This window comes from Channa argus, chromosome 12 (genome assembly GCF_033026475.1).
Source record: "Channa argus isolate prfri chromosome 12, Channa argus male v1.0, whole genome shotgun sequence".
Taxonomy (NCBI): Eukaryota; Metazoa; Chordata; class Actinopteri; order Anabantiformes; family Channidae; genus Channa; species Channa argus.
Window position 1 is genome coordinate 16,520,393 of NC_090208.1, and position 27,574 is coordinate 16,547,966.

Here is a 27,574-nt window from a genome sequence, read left to right on the forward strand (position 1 = left end):
ACATGGAAAAAACAACTTTGATACATTCGCAAGTCATTCAGTAATTCTGTTGCACGTTGTCTGTGTTTGAATGTGTGCGCGTGTGGTTTTTCTTTTCTCTCTCGTATGGTATAAAAACAGAGAGCTGATGCTTTTCTGTCACTTGCCTCCTACTCGCCCATTACTCCACCTGCCAAAAATACTTAATAGAATACGCAAGCGAGGAGGAGACTCTATGCTTTCTCTCAAAAAAGTACAAATAAAATTGTCTCTGTGGGTGATTCTAAAAATAAACGACTGATTTAAAGCTTCAATTAAGCTTGTAGACCTGATTCCTCTCATAGGAAACACTTCCATCAAAAATTGCCTATTTTTTGTAACAGTTTTTTTAAATTTTTTTTTTATCCCTTTGGTATTGAGGTTTGGTCTTGGCTTATACATGTGTCACCTTTTTGTCACACTGTAGGGGCACAGAAGGTTTAGCATCCTCAAACCCTTTAACAATGGGGTTCCATCTAATCATCTGCAGGCTTTTACACAAAAAGTTAAATAATAAAACATCCAAAATGTCTTTCAGATTTTGCCCAGAACTATACCGTGAAAGCGTTACATCACCACGGTGGACAATTTGTCTTGTGTGTGTAAAGGAAGTGATTTAGTTTCCAGGCAACAGTAGTCTCACAGAATTTGTCTTTGGATTTTGATTCTCCTCCTGTTTTAATGATGTAAGGCCTTCGTAGTATAACTCTGGGTACATGTTTCAAATAACAACATAATCCATTTATTACACATTTTTCCATGTCACAAATAGCACACTCCTTTACACTAGCAGCCACACTGAGTGGTACATAGTACAACTTTTGGCAACAGTCCCCCTATGTTGCTCCTGTTCTGCTCTGCATGTTGGTCCATTTAGTGAAAAGAGATTACCGTTTAAGGTCTGCTCATATAGTCTGGAAAAGGGCTGTGGTTTTTCACAACAAGTCCTGACCCACGACGAGACACAAAACACCGCTGGAGAGAAAGAGACAGAACAAGAGAGAGAAAGAGAGAGAGAGCAAGAGCGACCATCCATCTTCTCCTCCTCCTCCTCCTCCTCCAACTCCTCCTCCTCCCTTCTTTCTCCATCCCTCCCACTCACTCCTCACACACTGACTCGCTCAGGTCCACAGCTCCACCTCTGGTGAGCCGCCGCATCTTACTGAAGTCATGGTCGGTCCTCAGGTAGGAGAGCGAGGGGCCTCCCTCACTGTGGCTGGCCAGATCCTGGGGCTGGGCCTGAGGTGGCAGGGCCCTCATCTCACCACCACTGCGCCAGTATAGGGTGTATTGTTGCGGGTCGGTCACTCCGAATGTGGCGGCACACAGCTGCGCCAGGGCCTGGCTGGTCTCCCCGGCTCTCCACTGCAACGTCCGCACGGCGCTCCGCTCCCCGTCCTGGAACAGTATCCGAACGCACCTCTGCAGGGAGGGAGGGAGAGAGGGAGAGAGGGAGAAGGAGAAGCAACAGTGAGAAAAAAAGAGAATAATATGGGCCTACTGTGTTCATGCAAATCAGAGGTCAAGAGGCTTATGGAGTGAGGGCAAATAAGAGGGAGGAGATAAAGAGAGAGGGAGAGAGCCAGAGGAGGTGTGAGAGCTGTGCAGGCAAACAGGATGATAATCCTCTACAATAAACAAGCCAAAATGATGTTTGTAAAAGAAACGCTCTTTAAAAAAGCTTTCCCCACACAAACAGCAGGTCCAGAAGCTTTACATGAAAATCATCCTCATGAAATTGCTCTTTTCTCCACTGCATGTTACAGCTTCATTGACAAACTCCCAGATTAGTCCACTAGTGAACATCCACGTCCAGACTCATCAAACAAAATCCATTAGGCTCCTTCTACGTTTTTGTTCTGGTAAAGTTTTCCCTTCCCTTGTACTTCAATTCAAACTGAAACTTTAATAAAATGTTTCCAAGAGACCAAAAGAAGTGAACAATCACAGAACTAATGAGTCTGTCTCAACAATTGACACTCTTCAAACACTTAGCAGCAATTGTACTGTACCTAAGGTATTATATAATGTCAGCTTCAACCACCTACAGACGCCCTCACAACTCTCTGTAAAACACACACGCAGTGAAAACATACTGAACATAATCCTTTTACCAAACATCCAACCTTGAGAAGCTAGTGAGAATCTTCTTCTTTGCCACACAGACACACACACACACACACACACACCCGTCCTACCAGCACACACAACTACCTCCCCAACACACACAAACACAGACACAAGTGGCCAAATATACAAATAAAACCACACACAAAAAAGAAAATGAAACAGAAAATCACACAGAGAATTATAATCAACAGGTCTGCCATCATCCAAACTTACAGAGTCACTGAGCTCCTCGCTGTCCGTGTGCATATTGTGTTTGCCTGCTTCGATGGGTAGATGCAGCTCAATAAATTTCATGTTATCTGACCGCCCACTTCTTCATAGCACTTGGCTCACTGATCCCCGCCTGTGTCAGAGGAAAATCTGGCTGCCGGGTGAGTTAGATCGGCTATTTGAAGCCAGGAGAGGCACCACGTGACGAGACAGAAACGTTGTGGATGACAATGCCTTTTTTCCATGGCATTTGGTGGACTTTTATACCAATCTGGGGCCCAGAGAGTGATAATGAGAGAGTGTAGGTAAAAGTCAGTGTGTGTGTATGTGTGTGTGTGTGATTGAGTGTGTGTGCGTGCTTGTGTGTAGTTTAGTGTTTAGTGCATGCTTCATTGTAAGCCAGAAGCCCCAGATCAGCGGATTACCTCCAAAAATGTCTAAAAACTAATCCCCTCAAATGAATTTGAACCATGTTTGGATGCAAAGGAGGGAAATCCAGGTATGATGTCTGACGTCTGATGGATGAGCTGCTGTTTGACTCGAAGTGAACCTTTCACTTGACCTCCAGAAAAATCAGCTTCTTCACCAACAGCAGCAGAAGTAGTTCCTGAGTTAAACTGTGGATTATTTTTGGGTCACTGTTGATTGTTCAACCCCACCTGCCATTGTCGCAGATGTAGGACAATCTGACATTGCTCCGCATGCATCGCCATCAGTATAATTAATCACCCGACCTCTTTGGATGGATTATCGCCCTGTTTATGTTATCGTTGTTGTCTTTTGTGCCATTTCAAAGACATACAACATTTCAAGCTTGAATCATAAAGTGTGTTGCGTGATTAAATTTAGGCAGGGAAATTTAAAAAAAAGAAAAGAATCAGGAACACACTGGAAAACTTTTAACACCATGGCAAGCTGATCAAATCCTCACACATTTATAAACCAGTTTTCCAGGTGATAATTAGCTACAGTTTCGTTCAAAATTGTCCACTTATCAGCTGCAAAACTCCAGTGTTTAACAAAACTATGACCTCATTGGGTCTGTTAAAAAAAAAAAAAGAAATATTGTATTAGAAAATGCTACATAATAATGGCTTGCAAACCATATTTTAATGAGTTTAATAAATCAGCCCGTCAGCATCACTTTGTGCCACTATCTCTCCTTTGAAAATATTTTTAAACCATAAATAGTTCAGATCAATTCTGCAATGGCAGTATGTCATTTACATGGCCCAGCAGAGAATTATTTCACTGCATAATAATCAGGAGTTCCTACTGTCCACACCTCTATCTACACTTCACACAGAGCATCTACGTATGTGTAACAGCTATAAAGTAGATTACTACACAAACCCACACATAATGTGGTTCTGTCATGTAGTTTCACTAATTAGAGCTTGTGGTACCTACCTGGCTCTGCTGGCTCTCTTTTTGTCTCTGGGCTTCTCGGCTCCGTCTGCAGCTCCACTCCTTCAGTGCCTCCTGAGCCTCCGGTGTCAGGCATCCTGAGAGGGGCTGCTCCCTGTCCAGGCTCTGGATCAGACACAGACTGGCATATACACTGGTCAGGTAGTACCCACCTGGAAGACCAACAAAATGTATAGCCTTTTTCAGATGGAGAGACTGTACAAGTACCAAAGATTTATAGTAATATTAGTGAAGCAGGTAAAACCAAAACAATTAAAATTTAAAGCTGAACTAATCAATGTTCCTTTATAACAGTAGATCAAATTTGATGTGAGAGAGGTTAAGTATTTTGGTGTCTTTCAGTCTATGTTTTCTGTTTATAATCAGTTACTTTATATTTTAAGTCACTATGCTTAGAGTGAAACATGTAGCAGCTAAAGAGTTCAACCTGATAAGGTGATTATATTTCCATGATTATATGAATAAGATGCCCCCATATGGCAAATAATAAATAAAATAATAATAATTATAGTATTTGGAAATAATAACCTAGGTTTAAGAGGTTATTCTAGTCACTGTATTTGACCAATCAACTTGGTGGTTCATACTTCAGGTATGGAAATCATGATACAATAAAAACTGTCACTTAATGGAACAGTTTAAAAAGTAGGGTAATTTTGTTATTCTGCTAGTGTTTGCTGTACAGTTTGTTGTGTCTTAGTCGTCTCAGCTAAAGTCCGAATAAACACGACTGCCACAGGAATTAAAGTTGAGAAAGTTTCCTGTTGTTTGTCCAGAATACTCAGACACATGGTATCATCAGACTGATTGGAGTTCGTCACGAGACTCAGTTCAGTTATACACTTATCAAATGGCCTAGGAGAGTTTATCCTGTTGTGTTAAAGTATATAAAGTTATTTACATTATGTTGTTGTGGGAGAACGTTATGAGCATAATTTTGTTAAAAACACTACAGTAAACGACAAAAATATGGCTCAACTGGTTGACTGCGCTCCACAGCAGCTGACATACGGGGGATCCAAGTGGGGAGTTTTGGTCGTACCTTCTCCTCCCAGCCAGGAGGGCTCCAGCAGCTCCATCATGTATTCCACCTCGATCAGGATGTGAGGCCGGTTACACTCCACAATCACATAAGACAACGACGGCAGGAAGTCATCCCAACTCACTTCCTGTCCTGCAAAGGCAATAACAGGGCAGCTTAAGGACCTTTGGACACTTTGTGCTAAAAGTTTGATCTGAATTAGTATAGTAAATATTTTTCATGTCTTTCTTCACTGAGAGGGAATTTGTGTTTTTTCAAAGAATCTTTTGTTTTTTTTCCTAATGATACAAATAGAAAATAGTAAAGTAGCTCATTATGAACATATAAGAAGTTATTGTGCACCAATGCAAACATTTAACTGCATTTAACAGGCATAGGAATGTATTGATTTCCTGCCACCTGAAAAATCAGAGAGGTTGTGAAACAGCTCACACTGATAAAGAATGTATGAAATGTGGAGCTTTTTAAAGGTGACACGACATTCGTATTTGCAAAGATTGTTGAACTTCATTCCTTTAACACGATAGGCCAATTTTCAGCATTTTATTCTGTGAAGGCCATAACTTAAATCAGTGTAGTTTTCAGTTATTCGTGTTACGAATATTCGTGTTACGAATAACAGTGATGTTCTTCTTTAAAGAGCCTTAAGATGAGAGGAAATGAAAATAACTATACTGATTTCACCTTGTAAGGATCCCATGGCCTTGTGGACACACTTGCAGACTTGCAGCAGCAGCAGCACCTTGTCAATAGGCGAGTGTGTCCTCTGCATCAGCACCAGCTTCTGCTTCACCCTCTCCACCCCACGGCTGTCTGGGACCCCCGTCCGCACGCCTAGCCTCTCCATGGCGGCATCCCCTTTCAGACGGAGCAGGTTCTGGGTGAGACACTGGCTGGAGCCATCTTGATTGTGCAACCTCACCAGGGCCTTTTCTAGGTGAGACTTCAGAGGCCTGAGGACGCAGGAGAACATGGCACGCTCTAGTGCCAGGTCTGGGGACAGAGGCAGGGGTTTCATTGTTTGGGAGACTGGACATTTTACTGACAGGTGTGAGACATTGTTGGTGGAATGTCTTTGTTTTTTATTTGTTTGCCATTTATTGGTAGAGAAATGTCTATATGTCATGTCTATGTACCAGAGTCACTGACAAGAAGCTGACTACTAAGACAATCATGTCAAATTATATAAATGTTTAAATATCAGATCATTTAAGTTGGTGCAGCTGATTTTATTTGTGACAAACCATCTCATAATTGTAATACTTCTGCAATTGCTGTATTTGACAACTTACACATAAATTACACTGCTGTGCAGCAAATTTCAGATTTTAGTTTTTCATTACCTGCATGAATAAAGTATAATTTTACCCTTGAATGAAATGAGAGATTCTATACAAAAAAGAATGTATTGCATGGCTGCTGTACTTGATTGCATCATTGTAAAGATATTTTGCCAACTTTGTGCTCTTTTATATATGGAATTATCACAGAGCACATTATGTTTTACCATATAGAACCAGATTACCTGAAAGTGTTTTTCAGGCCCTTCTATGCCCTTATGCCTCCCTGTGCTGTATTTGCATATTAGTATATTGTTATTTGGCTTTGATCTATTTCAGAGGTTAAGGAAAAAAACAGGTGGCACTGTAGTTAGCTGAGAGAATAGTTATAATAATAGTTAACTCACATGTTATTCTACCTATAGTGAAGTTTGTGAGGCACATTGACTGAGAACAAGAATGATGGTACTAAACCTGACAACCCCAATTTCCCCTCCTGTCAAGATAAAGCATCAAATAGATCCGCTGGTGGTAGGATGTTATGCAACTGCTCCATTCCTTGTCTTGAGAAGCAGTCTTAGGTTACCTACTTTAAGTTACACATTACCTACTGAAAGGGCAGTTATTTTACTAGTTACAAAAGTGATGTCCCGCATTATTTGTTATTAGGGTCTCTTTTAACAACTACAAACCTTCCACTCCACCCTTTCAATCTTTTGCATTTACCAGCTGGAAAAATATTAAATGGGATCCTGAGTTTAAAGCTACACTCTGCAATATTTCAAATGTGTTGCTATCTTTATAATCATGTCATTTGCCGGCTGCTCTGGTGAGTGCATGCAGGTCTCCAAAAACCCTTCTCATAGACTGTGAGGACTGAAAATGTACAATATAGCTGAGGCTAATGTTTGCAAGCTACATTTAAATTTAGGTCAACTCTAATTATTGGAAGCCTATTTTTACTTTCCACATCCTCCTTACTTAGCAAATCCTGGACTTTCATTGACAATGACATGATACTAAATGACTCCCACACACCCATTAAAACAGCAATAAACTGACTCACAAATCTTTAAGAAATTGGATTTGTGGAGTTGGATTTGTAACTGTAATCTCCGATTTGCAAAGTGTAATCCTTTACAGTTCTAGTTATGGGAAAAAAAACACATTTCTATAATACATTGCTGTGTAATTGGTTAGCAGCCAGCACCGCTGTCAGTTTCTTGTTGCCTGCTGATTCACTGTCATAATAAACAGAGGTAAATTGTATTGTGTATTGCTATTACTGTTCGGCCTACAGATTAAAAAGTGGAGATAAAGGCTCTAAAACTGCTGATATAGATGTGCTTCCGACAGAGCCCAGCTGACAGTTTCCCCTTGTTTCAAGCGTTTAACTGCTATCTCAGGCTAATCACCTCCTTGCTCTTGTTAAATAATTGTCACACAGGTACAAAAGTATCGATCATCTTTCTCAAAATGTTAAACTGGTCCTTCAAACCCCCTTTATGTTTTGTCAGAAATACGCTGAAACTACAGCTTTTTTTTTTTTTTTTTTTTTTTTTTTTTTTTTTTGGAGATACTGCTTTCTTTGGCCTGGCAACAGTGATATGTAATACACAGGCCGCATGTCCATATACAGTACACATGCACGTGGAAGTACACACACTCATTCTCCTGCAGTCAGTGGGCAGTCCTGACTAAGTGGGTAACAATTCTCCAGAGCACACTGTTTTCCACTCATCATCAATATCCTCCTCTCCCTCCTTCATGCGTCTCTACTGTATGATCCCCCAGCACCCCCCCATCCACCTTACTATATCGCTCCCCGTTGTGATTAATCATTCACACCCTCTATCTTCCCTTTCTTTTCCTCCCCTTCTTGTCTGCTCAATCCCAGCATCCCTTCTTCTTTTACCAGCTCTGGAGAGTAACTGATTACATTGAAAGTGATTACAGTCTCATTAGTTACTGGCTTGTTGTAAAAAAAAAAAAGCACCTTTCCAGGCATTACTCATAGACCTGTAACAAATTACATTTCCAAAGTAACCTGCCTATTTCTATCCCTCCCTCCCACCCTCCCCTGAATCGTGCTGCTCTTCAAGTGCGCGTGGGACTGTGATATCTTTTTATGATAAACGAGGGGGAGAAAAAAATGCAAATGCCTCCCACCGACGCAATGCGAGATAAATCAGAATCAGAGCTCAGGAAGGAAGGAAGGGAGGAAGGAAGCCTGTGGCCGACCGCTCTCCCCTGAAGCCTTTGCACTGCCAGGCAACTATCCATCATCGCACATTTGCACACAAATGCGCACTCGGCCACACACAAAGAAGACCAAAAAAGACAAACCTACGCACAGGACTGTGTCAAAAAGATCTAACTACAAGCCTTCCACAGTAACACCCTGCGATGCCTTTACAATAATGAGAAGAAGCACACTTTGAATGCGATGGATGGGAGTGCAGGCGTGTCAGGCAGGGCTTTCCTAATGCTGTTTTCTAAATACCAGAGACAATATGAGATCCAGTGAATGAGGCTCTACCCCCCACGCAAACTACTTTGTGTTGACAGTGCCTTTCACTGGAGCCTGGGCAGCCCACCATTTATCAGGAAAGGCTGTCTGTTTCCATAGACATGTGTCCTCTGGCACTGTGTCTATTGAATCAGTCTTTTCTAATACTACAGCTTTTTTCTCAAAAAAAAAAATCTGTCTCCTCCTGTCCCCTGCTGCACCCACCATCTCCTTGTTGTGAACTAATATTGCATGCATGAGACATTCACCCGGTTGAGAAGACTGAGCTCAGGGTGTAATCCTGCAACGTCAGTGAAATTTAATTAAACAATTCACTCGGTGAGGCTGACGTAACTTTGAGTGTAAATCATGTAAAATTGTGTATAGATTCACAATGGAATAAAAATCCCCATTTGAAAAAAGATGACACTCCAAATGTACTAATAAATTAATAATAATGAACAAAAAACTTAGTTATTTGTTGTTTGTTATTTTGTTTTAGAGCTCCTCAGTGGTCAACAGGGAAAGACTGGACGTCACACTTCCAAGGTGTGAATATTGTGAAGCAGAGCCGTGTTGAAAAGGAATTGGCACATTCAGTTTCCACTTTCTATAACAAATTATGATTGCTTGAAAAAACCCTGATTACACATTTATTAATTACATAATTTTGATGCAACAGGATTAACTTACACTTGCTTAAAGGTGTCAATACGCCTTTTTGTAACTAATGGCTAGTACATCAATAGTGAATAAGTTTAAGGTTTACATAACAGCAAAATTACGTTTGCTACTCCTCCTGCAAAAGTTGCTCTGTGAACTTCTAACATTTTCTTCTTTCAGAAATAGTCTTTCATTGAACAGGACCATCTCTTCCTGAAAATCAGTTCTACATCTTCAGCGCCACGTGCATAAATTAATTTTTATTTGTTAGGTTTCTCATTTAGTAGCAAAACTAATGTAAGAACATCAAAACAACATTTGAAAATTTTTATTTGAAGTTCATATGATGTTTAACTCAACCAATATATTTCTGAAACTGAATATAACTTTAAAGGAATTTGAAAGGATCATTGATCTCAAAGGCAGTACAGTACTGACATAGTTACCAGTTACCATAGTTCCTATTTGTTTACCTTTCTCATTCTCTGGCACCAGGGTTTCTATAGGCGGCTCCAGCTCTCCACTGTCCAGTAAGCAGCACTTTGCCTGGGACAGAAAGATCCGCAGACCCTGCAGCAGCTGCACTGAGGTTGCACTTGATGTGGAAGAGGATGATGAAGAAGAAGAAGATGAGGTCAAGGATTTGAGCACCTCCCTCTGCTCCAGGAGGAAGTCTTGAACCATGCCTCCAAAGATGGAACGCCTGTCTCTGGATAGCTCCTCCACCAGTCGTGTCAGCCGCTTGTCCGGAGCAAAGAAACACACAAATGCTTCGCTCATGCGGTGTATCCCACCGCGGCCTCGGGAGCGCATGAGTGGGGGCCGCTGGTAGCTGTGCATTGGGGTTTGGGCCATGCTTTCTGGATCTGAATCCGAGTCATTGTCATCCTCCATGCTGCTGAAGGAGCTGCTGCTGTCGAGCTCAGCCAGGGATGGAGCCGGGCGATGGTCCAGGGCCAGAACTGCCACCTCGATGCCTGGGTCCTCTGCTGGGGCTGACTGCTGGGGCTTTGGAGGCTCCTCCACCTTTGCAGATGTCTTGAGCAAAGAAAAAGTGATAATTTTAGAGTGTGATCATTTTTCTGGTAAACGCACTATTATTATTATTCATTAATATTATTAATGAATGAATCACAGTATAAGAGAATTTTACTAAAAACACAGGTGGTAGTAAATCAGAGCGAACTGACTGACTGAATGACTTTACCAGCAATCAGTTACCAACATAATGCATGTTAGCACAAGTGCAACTTTTTTCCATCTCCAGTAGGCCTAAAAACAATTCTTTTGTGTATATCCATGACCCATGGCTTAGAAACAATGTTTCAGAAAATGCTCTGTTGACTGATTACTTGTGGCACAAAGACAGACATCATGTCCTCTTCCTCCGCAGAGCCTGGTGATACAGCAGGGGTTCTCCTCAGGACCCCTGCCCCAGCATGAACTCTCCTCTGTGTATTAGTACCATCCTTCTGCAGCCTCTCTGACCCACCGGGCTGCTCCTCCGACAGGGGAGGGGAGTACGAACCGCCGCCCTCAAGGGACAGGTTCATGGAGGACTCGGAGAGCCTGAGCCGCATGCTGCGCTTGAAGCGGTGCCGTTTATTGGAGGCACTGTGGTTTGTGAGTTGTGGCTGCTGTAGAAAAGTAAAAGCAGATTCAGTGCTTGAAAGAGCACCTTGAAAGAGCCACTGGCTCTCTGAACAGTTCGTTGTCAAAGGTGATGATGTCAAGTGCAATGTGAAGAGTAGCTGTTAGTCATATATAAGTACGGCTTTAGAGCTCTTGTAACGCATGCAAGCGTAAAGATCTGTAAAGTATAAAAAAATTACGCTAAATTTGAATGAATTTGATTTTAAAGTTTAAAGACAAAGGTCTTTTTTTTATTGTTCTCACTTTCTTAATTACATCATGTGAAGACTATGATCACAACACCATCAAATGGTCTCTAGAAGATATAACCATGCATGCCTTATTACTAACCTTGTAAACCTCCAGCTGCAGGAAGAGTGGGTTGATGAAGCAGAGCTTGCCCTGTCTGCCTGGGGTCAGCAGGACACATCGGTCCTCACTCTTAGCCTGAATGCTGCTGGTTGAGGCAACTGGGTCCACCGGTCCGTTTTGAATGTCTGAAGCACTTGGTGAACTCCAGAAGTCTAAGTCAATTTAAATCAGAAGTATAAAATATAAAATGCAGCATAAAGACTTGTGTTGAATTTAGCTTAAAATGATGTGATAACGTTTTCTTCACATGCAGCACATTATTCTCTTTATTTAATAAAACAAAACAAAAAGCAATCCAAACATCACCCAAACAGAAGGAAATCAATGTTTTTTTTCGCCTCTTAGCTGATTAGCAGGCTGATTTTGCAAAAACATGGTGAGAGGGAGTCTGGTTGTGTTTGAGCTGCAGTCGGTGAGACATACTGCATCTTACTTGTCATTTTTAGCCACCATGAAGTCACACCTCGCTCTCTGTGCTACTGTGAGGTTTTTATATTATTAGTTTATTGACTCACATTTGCAATATGTTACTTTTATTTTTCTCTCAGCGAAGTAGTTAAAATATGTTTTAATTTTTTAAATCTCATTTGCTGAAAAGAGGCTATTGCAGGATATCATGTGTTTCACTACTTTGCATGTATGGTGGCACAGTTTTGCTTGGAGCTACATGCTAATGTCAGCTCTCTACCTTTTTCATTTTAAACACGTTTTTATGTCTCTGAATTTCCCATAATGACATTTGCTAAGGGCTACTGTGCACAAAGAAGTATTGGATTATGACTTGCTGATTGCTTAAAAAAAAGTCAGAAGATGCCAAACGTTATTACAAATCATTCTGAGGTGGTTACAGATGACAAATGTCCCTGATTTTATGCTGATACTTCAAACAGCTGTGGAGCTATATTCATGTAGACCAGTGGTGAACTGACTGGGTGTCGCTGTCAGCCAGAGTTAAAATAATCATGTTGAGCAAATAACAAATGTCAGTCTGAGAAGGGTGAGGCCTACAAATACTGTACCTTGTCCCATGTGTGAAATGGCCTCAAGCTGTCTGTGTGTTGTGGCTTTAGCAATGGCCTCTGGCAGCTGCAGTGGGAAGGGCAACACATCTCTGCAGAAAAGAAAATGTCAGAGCACAAGTGTGAGGATAGAGCGGAATGACATTAGGTACATTACAGGGCGACAAGTCCTGGACATTAATCTGCTGTTATAACAGCATCAACTGTTGTGAGAAGAGTTTCTACAGTCCAGATAAGCATTGATGCAAGCTTGGCTACAGGTGGTATTTCAATTCATCCTTAAGGTGAAGTCAGGGTGAGTGTAGGCCCATCACCTTCTTTAGTGGAAAGGGGCATTGTCACGCTTAAGCATGAATGTGTCTCCAGTCTATAATATCTGTAGAATTAGGATTTCACTTCACACTTGGAACAAAAGAGGCCATAATCATGAAAAACTGGGACGTCCACACATATGATACAATACCTGCTGATGCAGTAGAAGGCCACCAGTCGACACAAGTCAGGGAAGCTGAGTGCTGAGCTCTCCAAGGCAAATGCTGGTCATAGAGAGACAGAACTTGATTGACACTGTGTAGGCAGTGGGAGACTCATGTAAATCTAACAGGAAATAAGGCAACTGCAAATAATTTGGAGGACCTCCCTCCTCTCTGTCCCACATTCCTTCGTGTAGGTACGTGTATGCACTGCGCCACAAATGCTGAGCAGATAATATTTGTGTGTATTTCTGTGGATCTAATTTAGACTCACTGGAGTCCTCCTCACAGATGAAGCACTCTTTAACAGAGGAGGCATTTCTGTCTGCAGTCATTCTCAAACACAGCACCTTCCTCTGGCTGGCGCTGCATTTACGCACCAAAAACGTCTGTAAGCAGAATAAAGAAAATGGATAATATTGTCTTATTTCCACTGAATATGCATCCCGAAAACCCCGATTATGCAAATAGCATTATAAAGCATCAAAAGCGAATGTTTGCCAAATAGCGAAAACAACTGGTATTAAGCCTTAAACCTTACTATTGACTTGCAGACAAACTAACTTGGAGGTCGGTAGAGGTTGCTATAGAAAATGTGAGGCTGATGTTAAGTTTGGCTGATTTAGTTTTTCTTGTAGGTAACACAATGTTTACGTAGCATGCTGAACGTATACTGTACCTCATAAGATGGCGCCCCGATCACCCAAAAGCTAACATGGTGTGACCATGGCTTCACATTCATGATTAGCATGGAAACAGATATGTAGCAATAGATATGTTTGACTTCACTGAATTTAATTTGTATCCACTGGACAATACACTATTTAATGTGAGCAAGATATCTGTTGCTTTATCTTAAAATTAAATCAAGTGTTGTGATTAATACGACTGATTGGTCCTCACCCCAACAGGCTCTCTCAGCAGGATGTACAGGGCAGAGTCCTGATTGAGTGACAGCTGCAGCCACACAGGATGTGTGAGCAGCAGACGATCCAGGACGCTGAATGCTCGCTGTGAGCCTCGCTGGGTACTGCCCACCTCCTGCATCTGAAACACCGATTTAATTGGACAAAACTGTGATTATTATAGCTTTTCCACTGATTCTGCAAGCTTTTTTTTTTTACTGAATAGTTTTTATTAAGCTTGTTCCCCTATGAGCACAGTGTAAACAGCAAAACAACAGGTTTTGATATAATGCACTTCTCAGGAAAACAGACTGTTCTTGGCTGTTCTTGGTCATGCATATTCCCTATTATATTTGCAAGTGACCGAATTACCAAAACCCAATTACCAGACAGCAAACATGGGGCATCTTTTGCCTGAGGCCACTGGCTCTTACTGCCCTGTTGCTAATACAGCCTTGATCACAGGCATAAAATCCTCATGAATATTATGCTCCAAGTTCCAAGAATTCCAATAAGGCTGAGTGCACTACCACAAAAGACATGTGTGTGCAAAGTAATATAATTAAAAATGCCAGATTAATTGTTTTATTTTGCTTAGCAGTGCAAATCTTTTGTCTCCTATGACAAATTAAGTCTGATTTGTGGGACCCCTCCTATGTAAAGAGACAGAGCGAAAGTTCCCAGGTGAATCTATATTTGTAATTTAATTGATTTAACATCTTAGCAATTTAGCAGTTTTTTCTTCTAAGCTAATATTTTCCAAACTTCAGCTCAAAGTTTCTAATCATTTTAAAGCAGCTTTACATCCTTCTGTTGATTCTATAAAAAGTGTTGAGTGCTGTACACCTCTCCTCCTTCTGTTTGCACTGTACCTCAAATCGCAACATATTTCTTCAGAATTAACATGTCTGAGTTTACACTTTCTGCAGAAACACACCTTTTCATGTAAATACAACAACATCAATCAGTTGGTCTGTGTTTTCTTTATTTTGGTCCCTTTAATGTTAACATTCAATCACAGATTTACTTAATTCTTTCTCTCTCTCTCTCTCTCTTTCAGATTGGATTGGTGCTGGATGTCACACTGTGTGGGCTGCCAGTGCTTGCGAGCGTAGCAGCAGATGGTTGCTATGACAACGTGGGCCTACACATCCTACCAGGCATTCCCACTCAGTGAAACACCCTTTCTCTGACAGGTTAGAGATGTGCATGGATGCATGAGCAAGCACACACACACACACACACACACACACACACACACACACACACACACACACACACACACACACACACACACACACACACACACACACACACACACAGGTTCAGAGGTGAATTATTTCTAGGCAGCTTTTTTATGTAACTTCACTTTATCTGAAAAAATAAATACCATTAATAATCAGTCCTATTTTAAACACTTTCTCCCTCACATTAGAGCAGTAAAGTTAATTTCTGAGCTATGGCAGTGCTGCTCTGAAATCAGATGCAGAAATCTGTTTCAGTGGTATTATGGGAGATTATGAATATTATTTTCATTCAGTAACACATTTGAATTTTTCACTTTTTCCATCACCTCTTTCCACCTTTTACATAAGTCTCCCCTCCTCTTAGCAAAACCAGTTATCAATGTGCCAATCTGCACTCTGTAGGACCGTTGAGAGATGATAAATACCATTAGAGGGGTTAGAAATCAAGTACTGGAGATATCAATCAAAGGAGGGAGTCAGTGTTATATAACAGTCACAAGTTTGTGATGAGAGCTACAAGGCTTTAATTACTCCTCATCCTCAAATACTTTTCTCAGGTACAAGTGAAACATACTGTCAAGCAGAAATGTAAAATAAAGTATAGTGGTCATAATAATTAGACCAAGTTAATGTATTTCCAGCATCTTCTTAATGTATTGATGATCATGCTAATATCTTTAAGCCTTATTATAGTGGCTGACATTTTGTTTGTTACACTGAATGTATTAAGTGATAAATCTGCTACTGTTATTTTTGTAAACTGCCTGTGCTGTGTGAGAACAGACAGATTGGAGGATTGTATAGTGAGTAGAGCAGAAACTGATACACTTCAAATATTCCCAAAATCGAAACACACACTTGACATGAGCTCTTCAGGTCAACAAGAGTCCCCATCTTTAAACTGGGTGTCATACATGTGTCAAGGGTCAAATACTTGTCATTTCAAGGTGCGCTTTAAAATATAAGCTGGTTGTGTGTGAGAGTAGGCCTGCAGAGTCACCTCACTGTATATCTGGAGCTATCCACCACGCACATCCACAGTCCGATGACCCAACCACACAAGCCTTAAGACAAGAATGGAGAGATACACAGAAAAAAACATTCAGAGCACAAGACCTAAGTGTTTCGCTAGCCATTTCCACGTCCGCCTTACATAAAATGCAATGCTGCCCACACACAGAAAGACTTATGTAATTCCCTCAGAAAAAGAGAGACACATAGAGGGAAAAACAGGAGAAAAATAAAAGATAAAATGATGAAAAAAGAAGAGAAAAGCCAGGACTGGAATTAAAAGCTGGGCAAGGAAACCATAACTTCAGTGGGCCTGCAGCACTCTAGTTCCAGCTGGCAGACTGCAAATGTAATAAGCAGATAATTGTGTACAGTGTATGTCTAACGAGGTGTTTTTGCACCTGAGGGCAGCAGCAGGAGACAGGATGTAGCAGGATGGACCAGAAAGTGTGGTGCTGAATGCACTGAACACTTAACAAGAAAAGATTAAGACATTTAGAGCAAGACTTAAGTGAGGGGGCTTCAAGAGAGGGAGAAGAGGGAGGGAAGGGGAAGTGAACATATTGTGGATATCTATGGGAAACTGTAGAGGAAAGTCGACTTCCCTGAAAACCCTAAAATGTGTTTATACTTCAACAGAGAGAGATTGGACCTGTATCGTTAGGAAGTGGAGTGCACTTTAACAAATCAGGAGGTTGTTAATGAGAGTATTTCTTAGATGCACCACCAGATTTTCAGTGTGCAAATCTTGAGTGACTGACAAGAGAACACCTGACTAGTTTACACCTTTTTACAGAAAAGCTTTGGACAGAGATCTCACCATAACTGCAGCACTGGACAGAAGGAGTGACCGATGCTGGCTGAGTGAGCGATGTTGGAGTGACTCAAACACTTACAAAAGGCCGTTTTTAACAGATCTAACAAAACAAAGCAGGTGCTATAGGTATCAGTGTTGATCTCCATTTTCCTCTTGCCAGTTTTTTAGATATAAACCCACAGATTTTGCACATTGGACGAACATAGATAACATCACCAACTGTCACTCATCAGAATACAACAGCATGTATCTGCTAACAAGATATGTGTTTTGTTAGATGAGACTCAAAACAGATGGTTTTCGAGAGTGAAGGCAAGCATGAAGTTACATCAGTTATAAATGTAAATGAATCGGAGGATAACAAAAGGACAGAGTCAGAGAACAGTGTAGGATGGCAGAAATCTCTGACAATGAGCAGCTGCTCAGCCTGATGCAGATGGACAACGTCATGCTGTCCAGATTTGCAGGACGCGGTTTATCCGCCTCCAGAGCAGCATCCTGTTAGGCTGCACAGAAGCACAGTGGCGCCCCCAAGGGATCAATAGTTTTAACCTTATTTGAGACTTTGTTCCACCTCCAGATGTTGCTCCTGATGACAGCTTTGTCATGTTACGCATCAGTGAGCCAGTGGAAGAGGAGTCTGGTTCAAGCAGAGCAAGAAGCCACTATAAACCATGTAGTTCATTCCACAGAACCCCACTTTCCAATTATTACCCTTTTAAAAGCCAAAACACAACCAAATTTTACCTTCCATCAGTGAGCTGTTTTCTTGCTATCCTATATTCATCAACATGAAAAATCAATCATCAACGTGCAAATAAAAGAGCAAAAACTCTACTGAAATTTTTACTACAAGATAAGAATTATGAAGGGATTTTCATACGAATTGTTTGGAAGCTGGCCAGCAGCAACAGAGAATGTGCCAATGATGCGAAGACAAACTAATAAAATATATATGAAAATTGATCTTTTAAGCAATTTGTAAAGCTAATTAAATTCCAATAGTTGCACAGATTAGTGTTACAGTTCTTTACCACAACCCTCCTCTCCACATTCTAATTCAATTAGTGCTTCACATCACCTTCCGGAGAATGAATTTGAGCTTGTTTTCAGTAAAGTTTTTTGCATAGGTGGCTATTTTCATGATGATCGAGGTAGTAGAGCAAAGGAGCACAAGCTTCCAGTGAAAAAACACTGCCCTTTACACTTAACACATCTTCTAGCTCCATTGTGGTCTCCTGAGGAAACTGTCAGAGGAGAAATGTCTGCCTCTCCTAAGATAATACAGATCATTTGTCCAAAATAATGAGGTTTAAAATGCTGCTGATGTTTCTCAAATGGAAAAATCTCAAAGATAAATCATCTGTGATGTACTGCATTGCACATAGCATTTTGCCAGTTATCCACTGGAAAAAGAAAAACAACACAATTCATAAAATAAGTCAAGAGACAGTTACAGAGACTCCAGAGACAGCAGCTGAGGGAGGATGAGGAGGAAACTGAATCCTTGACAACATTTCCACCCCCTCGACACCAAGCTGCTGCAGCTACAGACCATCTTCAGCCTCTGCCTCATCATCCTGGGTGCAACACTGAGTCTTCACAACTCTCAGGATACATTTGTAACCTCCAGCCAATAAACATGTAATGATAGTGAGACTGAAAACAGACAGCAATGTTGTGCACTTTACTCACTGTCACATCCTACATACGATATTTCCATCTGGAGAGTTTGATAAACATCCAGAAAAGCACTTATATCCTCTTACTGTAAATTCACACATTAAAGCTACACTACGCAACTCACCTTGATGTGGAGAGGTGCGGAAGCCTCCCATCACTGTGCAGAGATACCCGCTTCTGAAGTTTTTTGACTGAGGCTCACAGTGCTAACCAATAAAACAAGACAAAGCCCTTTGCATTGCCTTCTGATGCTACATTTCTTGGATTAGTGTAACGTCACGGTCTTTGTCCAACACTCTGGGAGAAGTGAGTTTGAGTTTAACCACTGGCCATGACTCTCACTGGGGGAAGAATGAAGAATTTCTTCACCGTCTCCAAATCATGTATCCATCCTGTCACGGCTTAGCATTATGTCGTGACTTCAGTAATCAGGTTGCTGATGACTGACCCCCATGCCAACCTCATGAGCCCTTAGCTCATGCTGTTGTCATATAGTACCTCATGCCTACTTTTAAATCTGAGAGCTAATAATAATTTAAACTATAAGGCCATACTGTTAATAGGACCACGGCACTAAAGACAGATTGATTGAGCTTTAAGATGTATATACTGAATTAATGTTCTTCTCAGTAATTTTCACAGCTATAGCACCTCCACAAGATGCTGTCACCCACACTTAAATTCTTTTCTCTCAACCTTGAAATAGTGTCAAAATTGTAATTCATGCATGCTTACAGTACTATTCATTTCAAACAATCCGATAATCTTCCTAAGTAAAAGATCTTTACTCAATACTCAATGTATTTTCCTTGTTTATATAATTTTTTGCATCAAGTTCAGGCAGCTGCAGCTGAATTCAGTTAGAGCAATATTTACACAGACTTAAGGAAATAAATATTCATAACATATTCAATCAAACTGTCACTTCTAACTATGACAGAGAGTAAAAACAAAAAGAGGGGGAAGCAAACTCAGACTTAACTAAAACTTTTACAGTCCAGTCCCAAAATAAAGTGTCCATGCACGCTGTCAAGGCTGGAGTCTAACTTTCTGCAAACTGTCTCTCCACAGAGGCAACAGGCGACGGAAATGTTTTTTTGTATTGCAAGCAAAGATGGTAGGGCTGCTGCAGAAACTTGGTGGTCAAATTAGCAACTGAAAAAGCTTGAGTATATGCTTATGCATTTTCAGCCATGACGGGCGCACGCCAACAAGCTGAACATTTCTGAGTGGTGGGCAGAGAATCTCCAACTATGGCAATCATGCCTTTATTGTTTTTTACATTTCTCTCCTATAAAAAGCCAAAAAAATGCATTTCCACTACAGGAACTACAACATGTAACCTGGAGCATCCCTTAGCCAAAACTGTGGTCAGTTCTGCTTTTCTTTTTTTGTCATTGGAAATATCCTCCTACATGTACAGGGGTTAAATGGAAACTGGAAAGCAAAAAGATGGTTTCAGATATGGTGTGTTTGCTGTCAATCATCAATGGAATGAATAAATATAACTTGATTAAGGTTCTGTGGTACCGACAGCCAAGTTATCCAGATTTTAATGCTGATGATTTGACTTGAGTCCAAATGTTTTGGTTTTTCAAATCTGGTTTAAAATGTCTCTGGAGGTGCTGTCATAGCAACAAGTCCTTAGGACCAATCCTGGAGAAGACTTGCTGGCAGTAGGTGAATCAAGAACAACAAAGAGATTTATAAAAGAATAATTATATTATGATTTTAGATTAAAACATTTTTCACAACTCATTATATCTACATTGAATTTCAAAATTGAATTACTAGCTCTTATGCATGATTTATTTTAATGGATGTTTGCAAAATAAGAAACATCCAATTCAGAATTTGAGAGACTATAAGCAAAAGACAAATTCCACATTAAATTTGCTGAGCCCAGTTTCCTGAACATTTTGTCAGAACACTTTGAAAAATATTCACTGAAAAAATCAAATGTAACAGTAATAATGTAGCAATGGTAGGAACAAAGTCACAGCTAACTTGAAAATCAAATTCAAGCAAAAATCTAAGATTACTCAACAAGTTTAAGTATACAGGTTTACTTATACATCTTTATTTATAATGAACTACTCTAAGTAGAATTACTTGCTATTTAAAACTTTACCGACTTTCCATTGAAATTGGAAGCTCATTGTCCATTTTTTATACATTGTGGACCAGAACCAGCAGTTGTAGCTGTTGGAATCATTTTATGATTAAATCATTAGAAAGGCTGAGGTAGCTCCCACTAACAGTGTTAGAGGTGGGTGTCTGGGCTAGGGTAGCCACTAAATTCAACACGCCCCTGCATCAGGGTTAGCATTCTTCTTATAATAATAATAATAATGACCAATCTCATACTATATAATAAAAACAGACAAGAAGTTTCCATCACTAATGTTCTCTTCAAAGTACAAAAAGAGTCTCTAAAGGGTTTTACGTCACTAACAACGCCGACTGGGAAGTCTGCTTGTTTTGTTTCGTCCGCAGCCACACCACTGCATTTATTTAACTAATCATTAACTAACAAGACTTCCAGAGAAACAAATGCTTATGACTACAAAAATTACAAATACAAAAACTAGTCATCTTAAATTGAAAAAGAATCAAAATACAAATAAAAATATTAGTTGAAAGATTCCTGTATGATTGTTTACAATGTACTAAGGAGAAGATGCCTTTAGCAAGATACTGACTGAAGACATGGAGAAAAGTAGAGAGCCTTATATTTATTGGACAGATATAAGAGTAGTATTGATCATCTCTCTTGGCTACCTCTTGTCAAGAAATTGCATATTTACTGTACAACATTTTCCGTCGTTTTACACATACATTTGAAATATATAAAGTGTAGTCTAAAGTAACATGTCTGTACTAATGTACAGAATCTTACAGAAGCATCATAGCATAAAGACTTGGTTGAAAACATTTAACTTGACCATGCCCACTTACTCTAAAGTTCAAAAATATGCCTTTCAATCTTTCTAAAACTCCCTTATTCATTCACTAATTTTTAGATTTAGATTTAGGAAAAATAACAAACTGGTAGATTGTACAGTGTTGTTGCTGTAACCGATGAATGCAGGAACTTTATATGGTGCAGTTGCACATATGGAGGTTGATAGGCAACGGGGAGATGCGTTGCAAAGGGCAGACTGAAGATGTTTTGGAAGTTGTTACAGTATCTATTATGTAGCTTATTACAATAAATCTTGGAAAAAACTGACCAAAGATTCGTGAAAATTCGTGAAAGTTTAACTTTCTAAAGCAGGTTTTTCTCTAACAAACATGGAAAATAATACTTGTTAATAAATACAGGTTGTTTTGTCATAAATTTCATAAAAGTCAAAATTACAACTGAGTTCTTATTATTCATCTCTATTCATCATGTTTGACACCAACCACAAGCATTTGCACAAGAGTGACCATGACGTTGGCTAAGTATAGCGAATATCCCATCACTGCATGCGTAGGATGACTAATGGAACAACATAATTGCAGTGGGCTATAAGTATCCGCAGGGGGCAACAGTGGGCACGAGGGCCTGCTGACTGATGACAGGTGTCTGTTTTAATGCCTGCTGCAAAAATGCTGTAGTGATGGTACCAGAGGGCAGTGACAAGGAAGTTAGAGCCATGTGGTAGTTTATTTGTATGTGTGTGCGTGTGTTTGGTGTGTGTTTGTGTATGACAAAGTTGTACAAAGGCATTCGTATGAGTCAGAAGCAACACTTGGGCTGTAGGAGAGAAGAAGGACTGTTAGCATAACTGTGAACATTCATAAAATTAGAAGCATATCGGTTAACTGGTGCAGTGATTCAGAAGGGGCATAATCACAAATAGTTGTCAGACCAGTGATATGCACGTGTGCGTGCGCGTGTGTGTAAAAGGAAAAATGACAAGTCACAGACTATGCATCATATTGCTTAAACTGTCTCATAATTCTCCTTAAGCAGCCCACAGTGTCCTTCCTGATCATTCTCTCTGTGTAGTGTCTATTAAATAAACACTGAACTGACACAAAATTCTTTAATAACACCCTATAAATAATATCCTTCAAGGAATTTATTGTTTTTGTTTTTTTTGTGGGATTGGAAAATGAATGCTTAATATACAGTTCGGGTGAAAAAGTTTGCACCCCCTTATTTTGAAATGTCAAAAACACTAATGGCGTTTAATGTACATTGAGGTTGATTCGTCCAAAAATAATGTTTTTTTTGGTTGTGTTTTTTTAAGATACACAACCATTTTTATTTTTACTTGTGATAATGAAGAAACATTTCCATCTTTATTTTTAGACAACTGAAATAACCATGGTACAAATCAGTCAAGTTCCTCTTTCACCCAATCACAGTCTATGCGTTGTGTTTGTCACAGCATCATTTTTGACCAACAGCTTCGTGTAAACTGTGAAAAACGTCTTCTCACTGTAATGTCTGTGAATCCAGAACCTATTTTATCTTATTCTTATAAGGCATAGAGCATGATTTAAAACACATAAGTGACTTAAACCTTGGCACTTGGTGTAAAGTAAAGTTCTTTTTTGTTTTGTTTTTAAAGAAATACTTAGTCGGATGCTCCCAATTTTTGTTAGGAAATTACATTTCGCTCTGTACAGGGGTGTGTGTCTCACTGATGTGGACATGAATATTATGAAGTTCCCATAGAACGAAAGCTTCACACATGCTTGGATGAAGTATTCACATTCAGATTCACACTACTATTACAGTAAATTACTAATATATTTCCTATTTGAAATACCTCAAATAAAAGACACAAAGTGACCACAAAAAGATACAAAAGACTTAAAAATGATAAGAAAAAATGATACTCAAAAGACACACAAACACACAAAAACAGACACAAATGACAAAAAAATAGACAAAATTACTAAGAAACTTTCAATTTTAAAACTGCAAACAGTTAATGGTCTGCACTGTAAAACATCACACAGGAATTTAGTGGAATAAAATGAGCTTTTCTAGTTAACCTAATGTAAATATGTAAGGTTTGTTAATTGCAAGTTAATTCAACTTAGAATGTCTAGTTTTAATTTTCAGACCACTTTACTTTACCATGATTTGTTCTGACTTCAGGTGTTTCAACTTGAAAAAATATGAGGTGAATGAGTAATGTTTTTACTCAACTCTTCCCAGCATGCACTGTTTGAGTTAAGAGTTAAACGGCTTTACTATCATTACTGAGTAGACATACATGATACAATGAAATTCTTTCTCTGCATTTAACTGATCTCCCTGGCGATGCCTGGTGATAGGACATACCTGGTGCATGGGCTGGGATGGGAGACTTCTGCATCCCAGCCTGATGTGCTATCTATCGATCCAGCGGGCTGCATTGAGCCGCAAAAGTGTAGAAGCTCTTCGGAGGCTCTTATTTTTTGTAATTTGAAGAAAACATTCAAAGTGATATATTTCTATATGTATTTAATACATATTACATTGTTTTAACAAATGACAAAAACCATAATGATGGTTAGTAATACATTTAGTCCACCATAAGACACATAGATTTGAAGAAAGACAGAGATCCTTATGTGTCCGATGTTGATGTGGTGATTTTGGTACAAAATGACTTTTTAGATAAAATAATAATTAGAATAATAACAATAGTAGAAAAAACTCTAGCTGTGGTCTATCATCTTGTTCTGTCAAAGCTGTCAAACATTTCAATACCTCTGTTTTAATTAATAAAATGCTGAATTCCAGCTCAATTGCTAAGAGGTAAAACAAGTACAAATCCAGGTACTGTAAATATTTTTACTGTACTGTATTTGTTTTTCTAGTTACAGTTGCCTCTTGTAAATAAATGTGAGAAATTTGCATTTGCACTTAAATAAGTTTTTTTGACATCATTCTTTGTGTGTTTTGACCTCAGGATGACTCTGTGATTCACAGTGTGACTAATGACGGACCAGCATGCAAAGCACTTCAAACTGTACAAAAGGATATTTTTGTAAAGGACAGTTAGGTAATGTCAGTTTTACCTAAGTAGGTGTGATTTACACCTTTAGAAAATTCACTGCTTTTTTAGGTTTTGTTAGGGACTTTTTAAGTAGATGTTTTAGGAATTTAGGGGCAGCACAGATATGCAAGATTTGTGTTATTTTCCAATTTTTCTGGCGTGAATTTAATAACTTTAAGGTGAAGGGTGTTTTTTAAATACAGATGTTTTCTATAGAAAAAAAAAAAACATGACACACTCTCTGGGGGCTTTCTACACCCTTATGTTAATATGAAGATTGCAGTGGCCATGAGTGGCCATTTAGTCTTAATGACAATGGGGAATTGCTTTCATCCTCCATTTTCACATTGTGTTAGAGTGACCACAAGAGGACAAAAGCCTGCATTAATACTGTTTTCTGTGAAGCGCCTGATGAGAGAGGATGTCAACCTATTCTTTTCCAACGTTTTCTTATCAATAAAACTCAAAGCTTTTCAGTAAGAAATAACCGATTTAATTCACTGTAACAGTACAAGCAGGTTAGACCAATCAGATATGTGTTTGTTTTTTTTTATTCAGAGCAGGTAAGCAGTAACACTAAGCTTAAGAAGAAACAGATGAAAATAAGTTGCAGAAAAACGTAGTTCTGTCTCTGTTATTTATCTCCTCTAATCTCTAGTTTGACAGTAGGTAAACTTTGACTCTGGAGACAACTCCTAAATTTGAGATTTAGTCACCAAGAACTGAGATAGGTGGCAATTTTGAGATTTGAGATTTTGCTTTTTTCTTTCACTTGAACTCAACCACATCTCAAAGATGCCAGCAGCTAAATGGAACACTTAATGAGCTTTTCTTGTACTCCAGCCATCAACTTATCTGAAGATCTGCCAGATCTTTCAAAATGGTGGGCACTTGCTTTGGGAATGAAATTCAGATTTGCGTTTTGTGTTGTGCTGCATGATGATGACATAATCCCTGAGCAGTGATGGGGGAAGCCTGCCATATACATGAGTCAGGTTACTGTAAAGTGTCTGTCTGTGCACCACTTCCAGCACTGAGGACAGACTGCTCAGCAAAGGACTGAACTCTGTCCAACAGCTCTGAGCGTCATGCTCGGGCACTCTGCGATCGCACTCCTCCTACACAACACAGGGGCAGAATGCAGCCCCCCTACACACGCATAAATATACACACACATTTGGTCACGCCACCTTCCAAATTAACATGTCACTGCACACTCAACAATCACAGACTTCATGTAGGTAGTTTGCATAATCACAGCGAGGACCTGCAGGCGAGGGGCCTCATCTGCATAAAGAAAAACACCCCAAAATCAGCAGTCACGTAAAGTCACAAAACGCCACTTACAGTAATGTGCCTCTCAGAACTAGCGAGCAAAACAACAGCAAGGAAGTGGGAACATCACATCTACTCCTACGCATGCAGGCAGGATGGCACTTCAGTTTTAAAGTTATGTAACAGTCCAATGGTGTGAGATTACATTCACTTTGCCCTCTGAGGGGAGACAAGAGATAAAGATACTTAAAAATAAAAGTCTGAGTGGCTAATTGAACACAGTTTTGGCTCATAAAGGTGCAGCTCTGCATAAACACAGGCAGAAAAATGACATTAGCTCATCTTTACAGCTGTGAAAAAGCAGATTTGGAGTGATTTGAATGATCTCTCATGGCTGCTGGATTTGATAAGGTGGAAACATCAGCTGCAGGAAAAGCAAACTGCACTTCTCCTTGTGCATATAAAAGGCTCTAACTTTTGAGGCTTTTGTTCTCTCTGGAGACAAAAGCTGAGAGAACAGCACTCAGATGTTTTCAAAAGCTGTCAGTCCACGCAGCAGGCGAGAACGAGCACTCCTCTGACAACCTGAGCACAAACCTGTGGCAGCAATTAGAATTTTTTGGAACACCTACATTTTGCGTCTCAAACGCTTGTGTGAAACAATCTGGAATCTGGAAACAGCGGATGACAAATGGAAACTTTCCATATAATGAAACACATACCTACTTCACTTTTAGACAGGCTGCACTGTTGGAAAGCCTGAATGCCATGCGTCATTAGCACAGATTTATTGTTGTCCTGATCACTAATTGATTAATTGGCACAGCTTGAATGTCGAAGGGACACATATGCATGAATCACTGAGCAGCATTGTTTACCAAGACGTCCCCTGCTGACCGGAAACTACGTTAAACAACAAACGCCAACGCGCTTTGAACTTGAAAAAAGAAAGACACCTTCAAAGGGAGGAGAAATGATTAATACATATACTATATCCTGCAGCCAGACTGCATGTGCCAACTCTCCAGGAGCTCCCGCTGCATTTTTTTTTAACTTCATGAATCTATTTTTTAAGCATGACAAGCAGTCGCACAAAGTCTGCTTCAAAAATAACTTACCTTCTCTCTGAAGGTGGGAACAGGTGCTGCGTGGCGCTATGCGTGGTCTGCTGTCTAATTAGGCGTCCGAGAGAGTTTAATGGTTATGAATGAAGACAGTGCTGAGCCTCTGAGTCCGAGCACCATGCTGTGGGAACACGGGCTTGTCAAGAAAATGCGCACAACACTGGTGACAAGGCGGAGGAGCGCATTTTTAATTCTGTCTGAGCATCTGAAGTGATACACAGTCACAGCAGAGACACTGTGTGTGCCCCCTCCCCTCCCTGACTCTGACACACACACACCCAAACTAAATTACATTATGCCACTGCAAAAATCTTACTTTAGTCAGTAAGACCACTTCAGACATTAGAAATAATAAGTAAGGGCAGTGAATCTATAGTAACATGCATAGGAACAGTACAATGTGCAAATGTCTCCACAAAACTTTAAACAGTGATGTTATAAAAAGCCTTAAAAAAAGGTTGGTAACATAGTGGCAAACCAAATGTAGACGAGGACGGTTATCTACTTAAAAAACAAATCTTACAACACAATATTCTACTATATAAGCGCAGCACAACATCCTACCAATATCACATAAACCAGTTTAATATTATAAAGAGACCATAAAATGTTACCAAACCCCCTCCAAAATCTTTTTAAATCCACTAAGAACACTTGGTCGTGATTTTGTCCAAATATGCTCCACCAGATGAAATACAGAAAGGGATTTTGAAATGCAAATGGAATCATTTCTGGTGAGGCACATTAAT

General features: G+C 39.8%; 1 protein-coding gene across 6 annotated transcripts; it reads right to left on the bottom strand.

The window, feature by feature from the left end:
* Nucleotides 1-256: 256 nt before the first annotated feature.
* Nucleotides 257-27,574, bottom strand: rin1b (Ras and Rab interactor 1b). Of its 6 annotated transcripts, none has more exons than XM_067524429.1 (13): nt 27,440-27,574; nt 26,820-26,946; nt 13,680-13,823; nt 13,051-13,165; nt 12,767-12,839; nt 12,304-12,395; nt 11,264-11,436; nt 10,633-10,917; nt 9,754-10,318; nt 5,513-5,821; nt 4,766-4,960; nt 3,769-3,938; nt 257-1,440 (listed from the first exon to the last, which is right to left on the bottom strand). In XM_067524429.1, the coding sequence occupies exons 3-13, from the start codon at nt 13,821-13,823 to the stop codon at nt 1,117-1,119; spliced, it is 2,445 nt and encodes an 814-aa protein (XP_067380530.1). In that variant the 5' UTR covers nt 26,820-26,946; nt 27,440-27,574; the 3' UTR covers nt 257-1,116. The 6 variants fall into 6 exon arrangements, with proteins under 6 accessions (XP_067380530.1, XP_067380528.1, XP_067380527.1 ...); XM_067524427.1 differs by having other exon boundaries at nt 27,427-27,549; XM_067524426.1 differs by lacking the exon at nt 27,440-27,574 and having other exon boundaries at nt 26,820-27,084.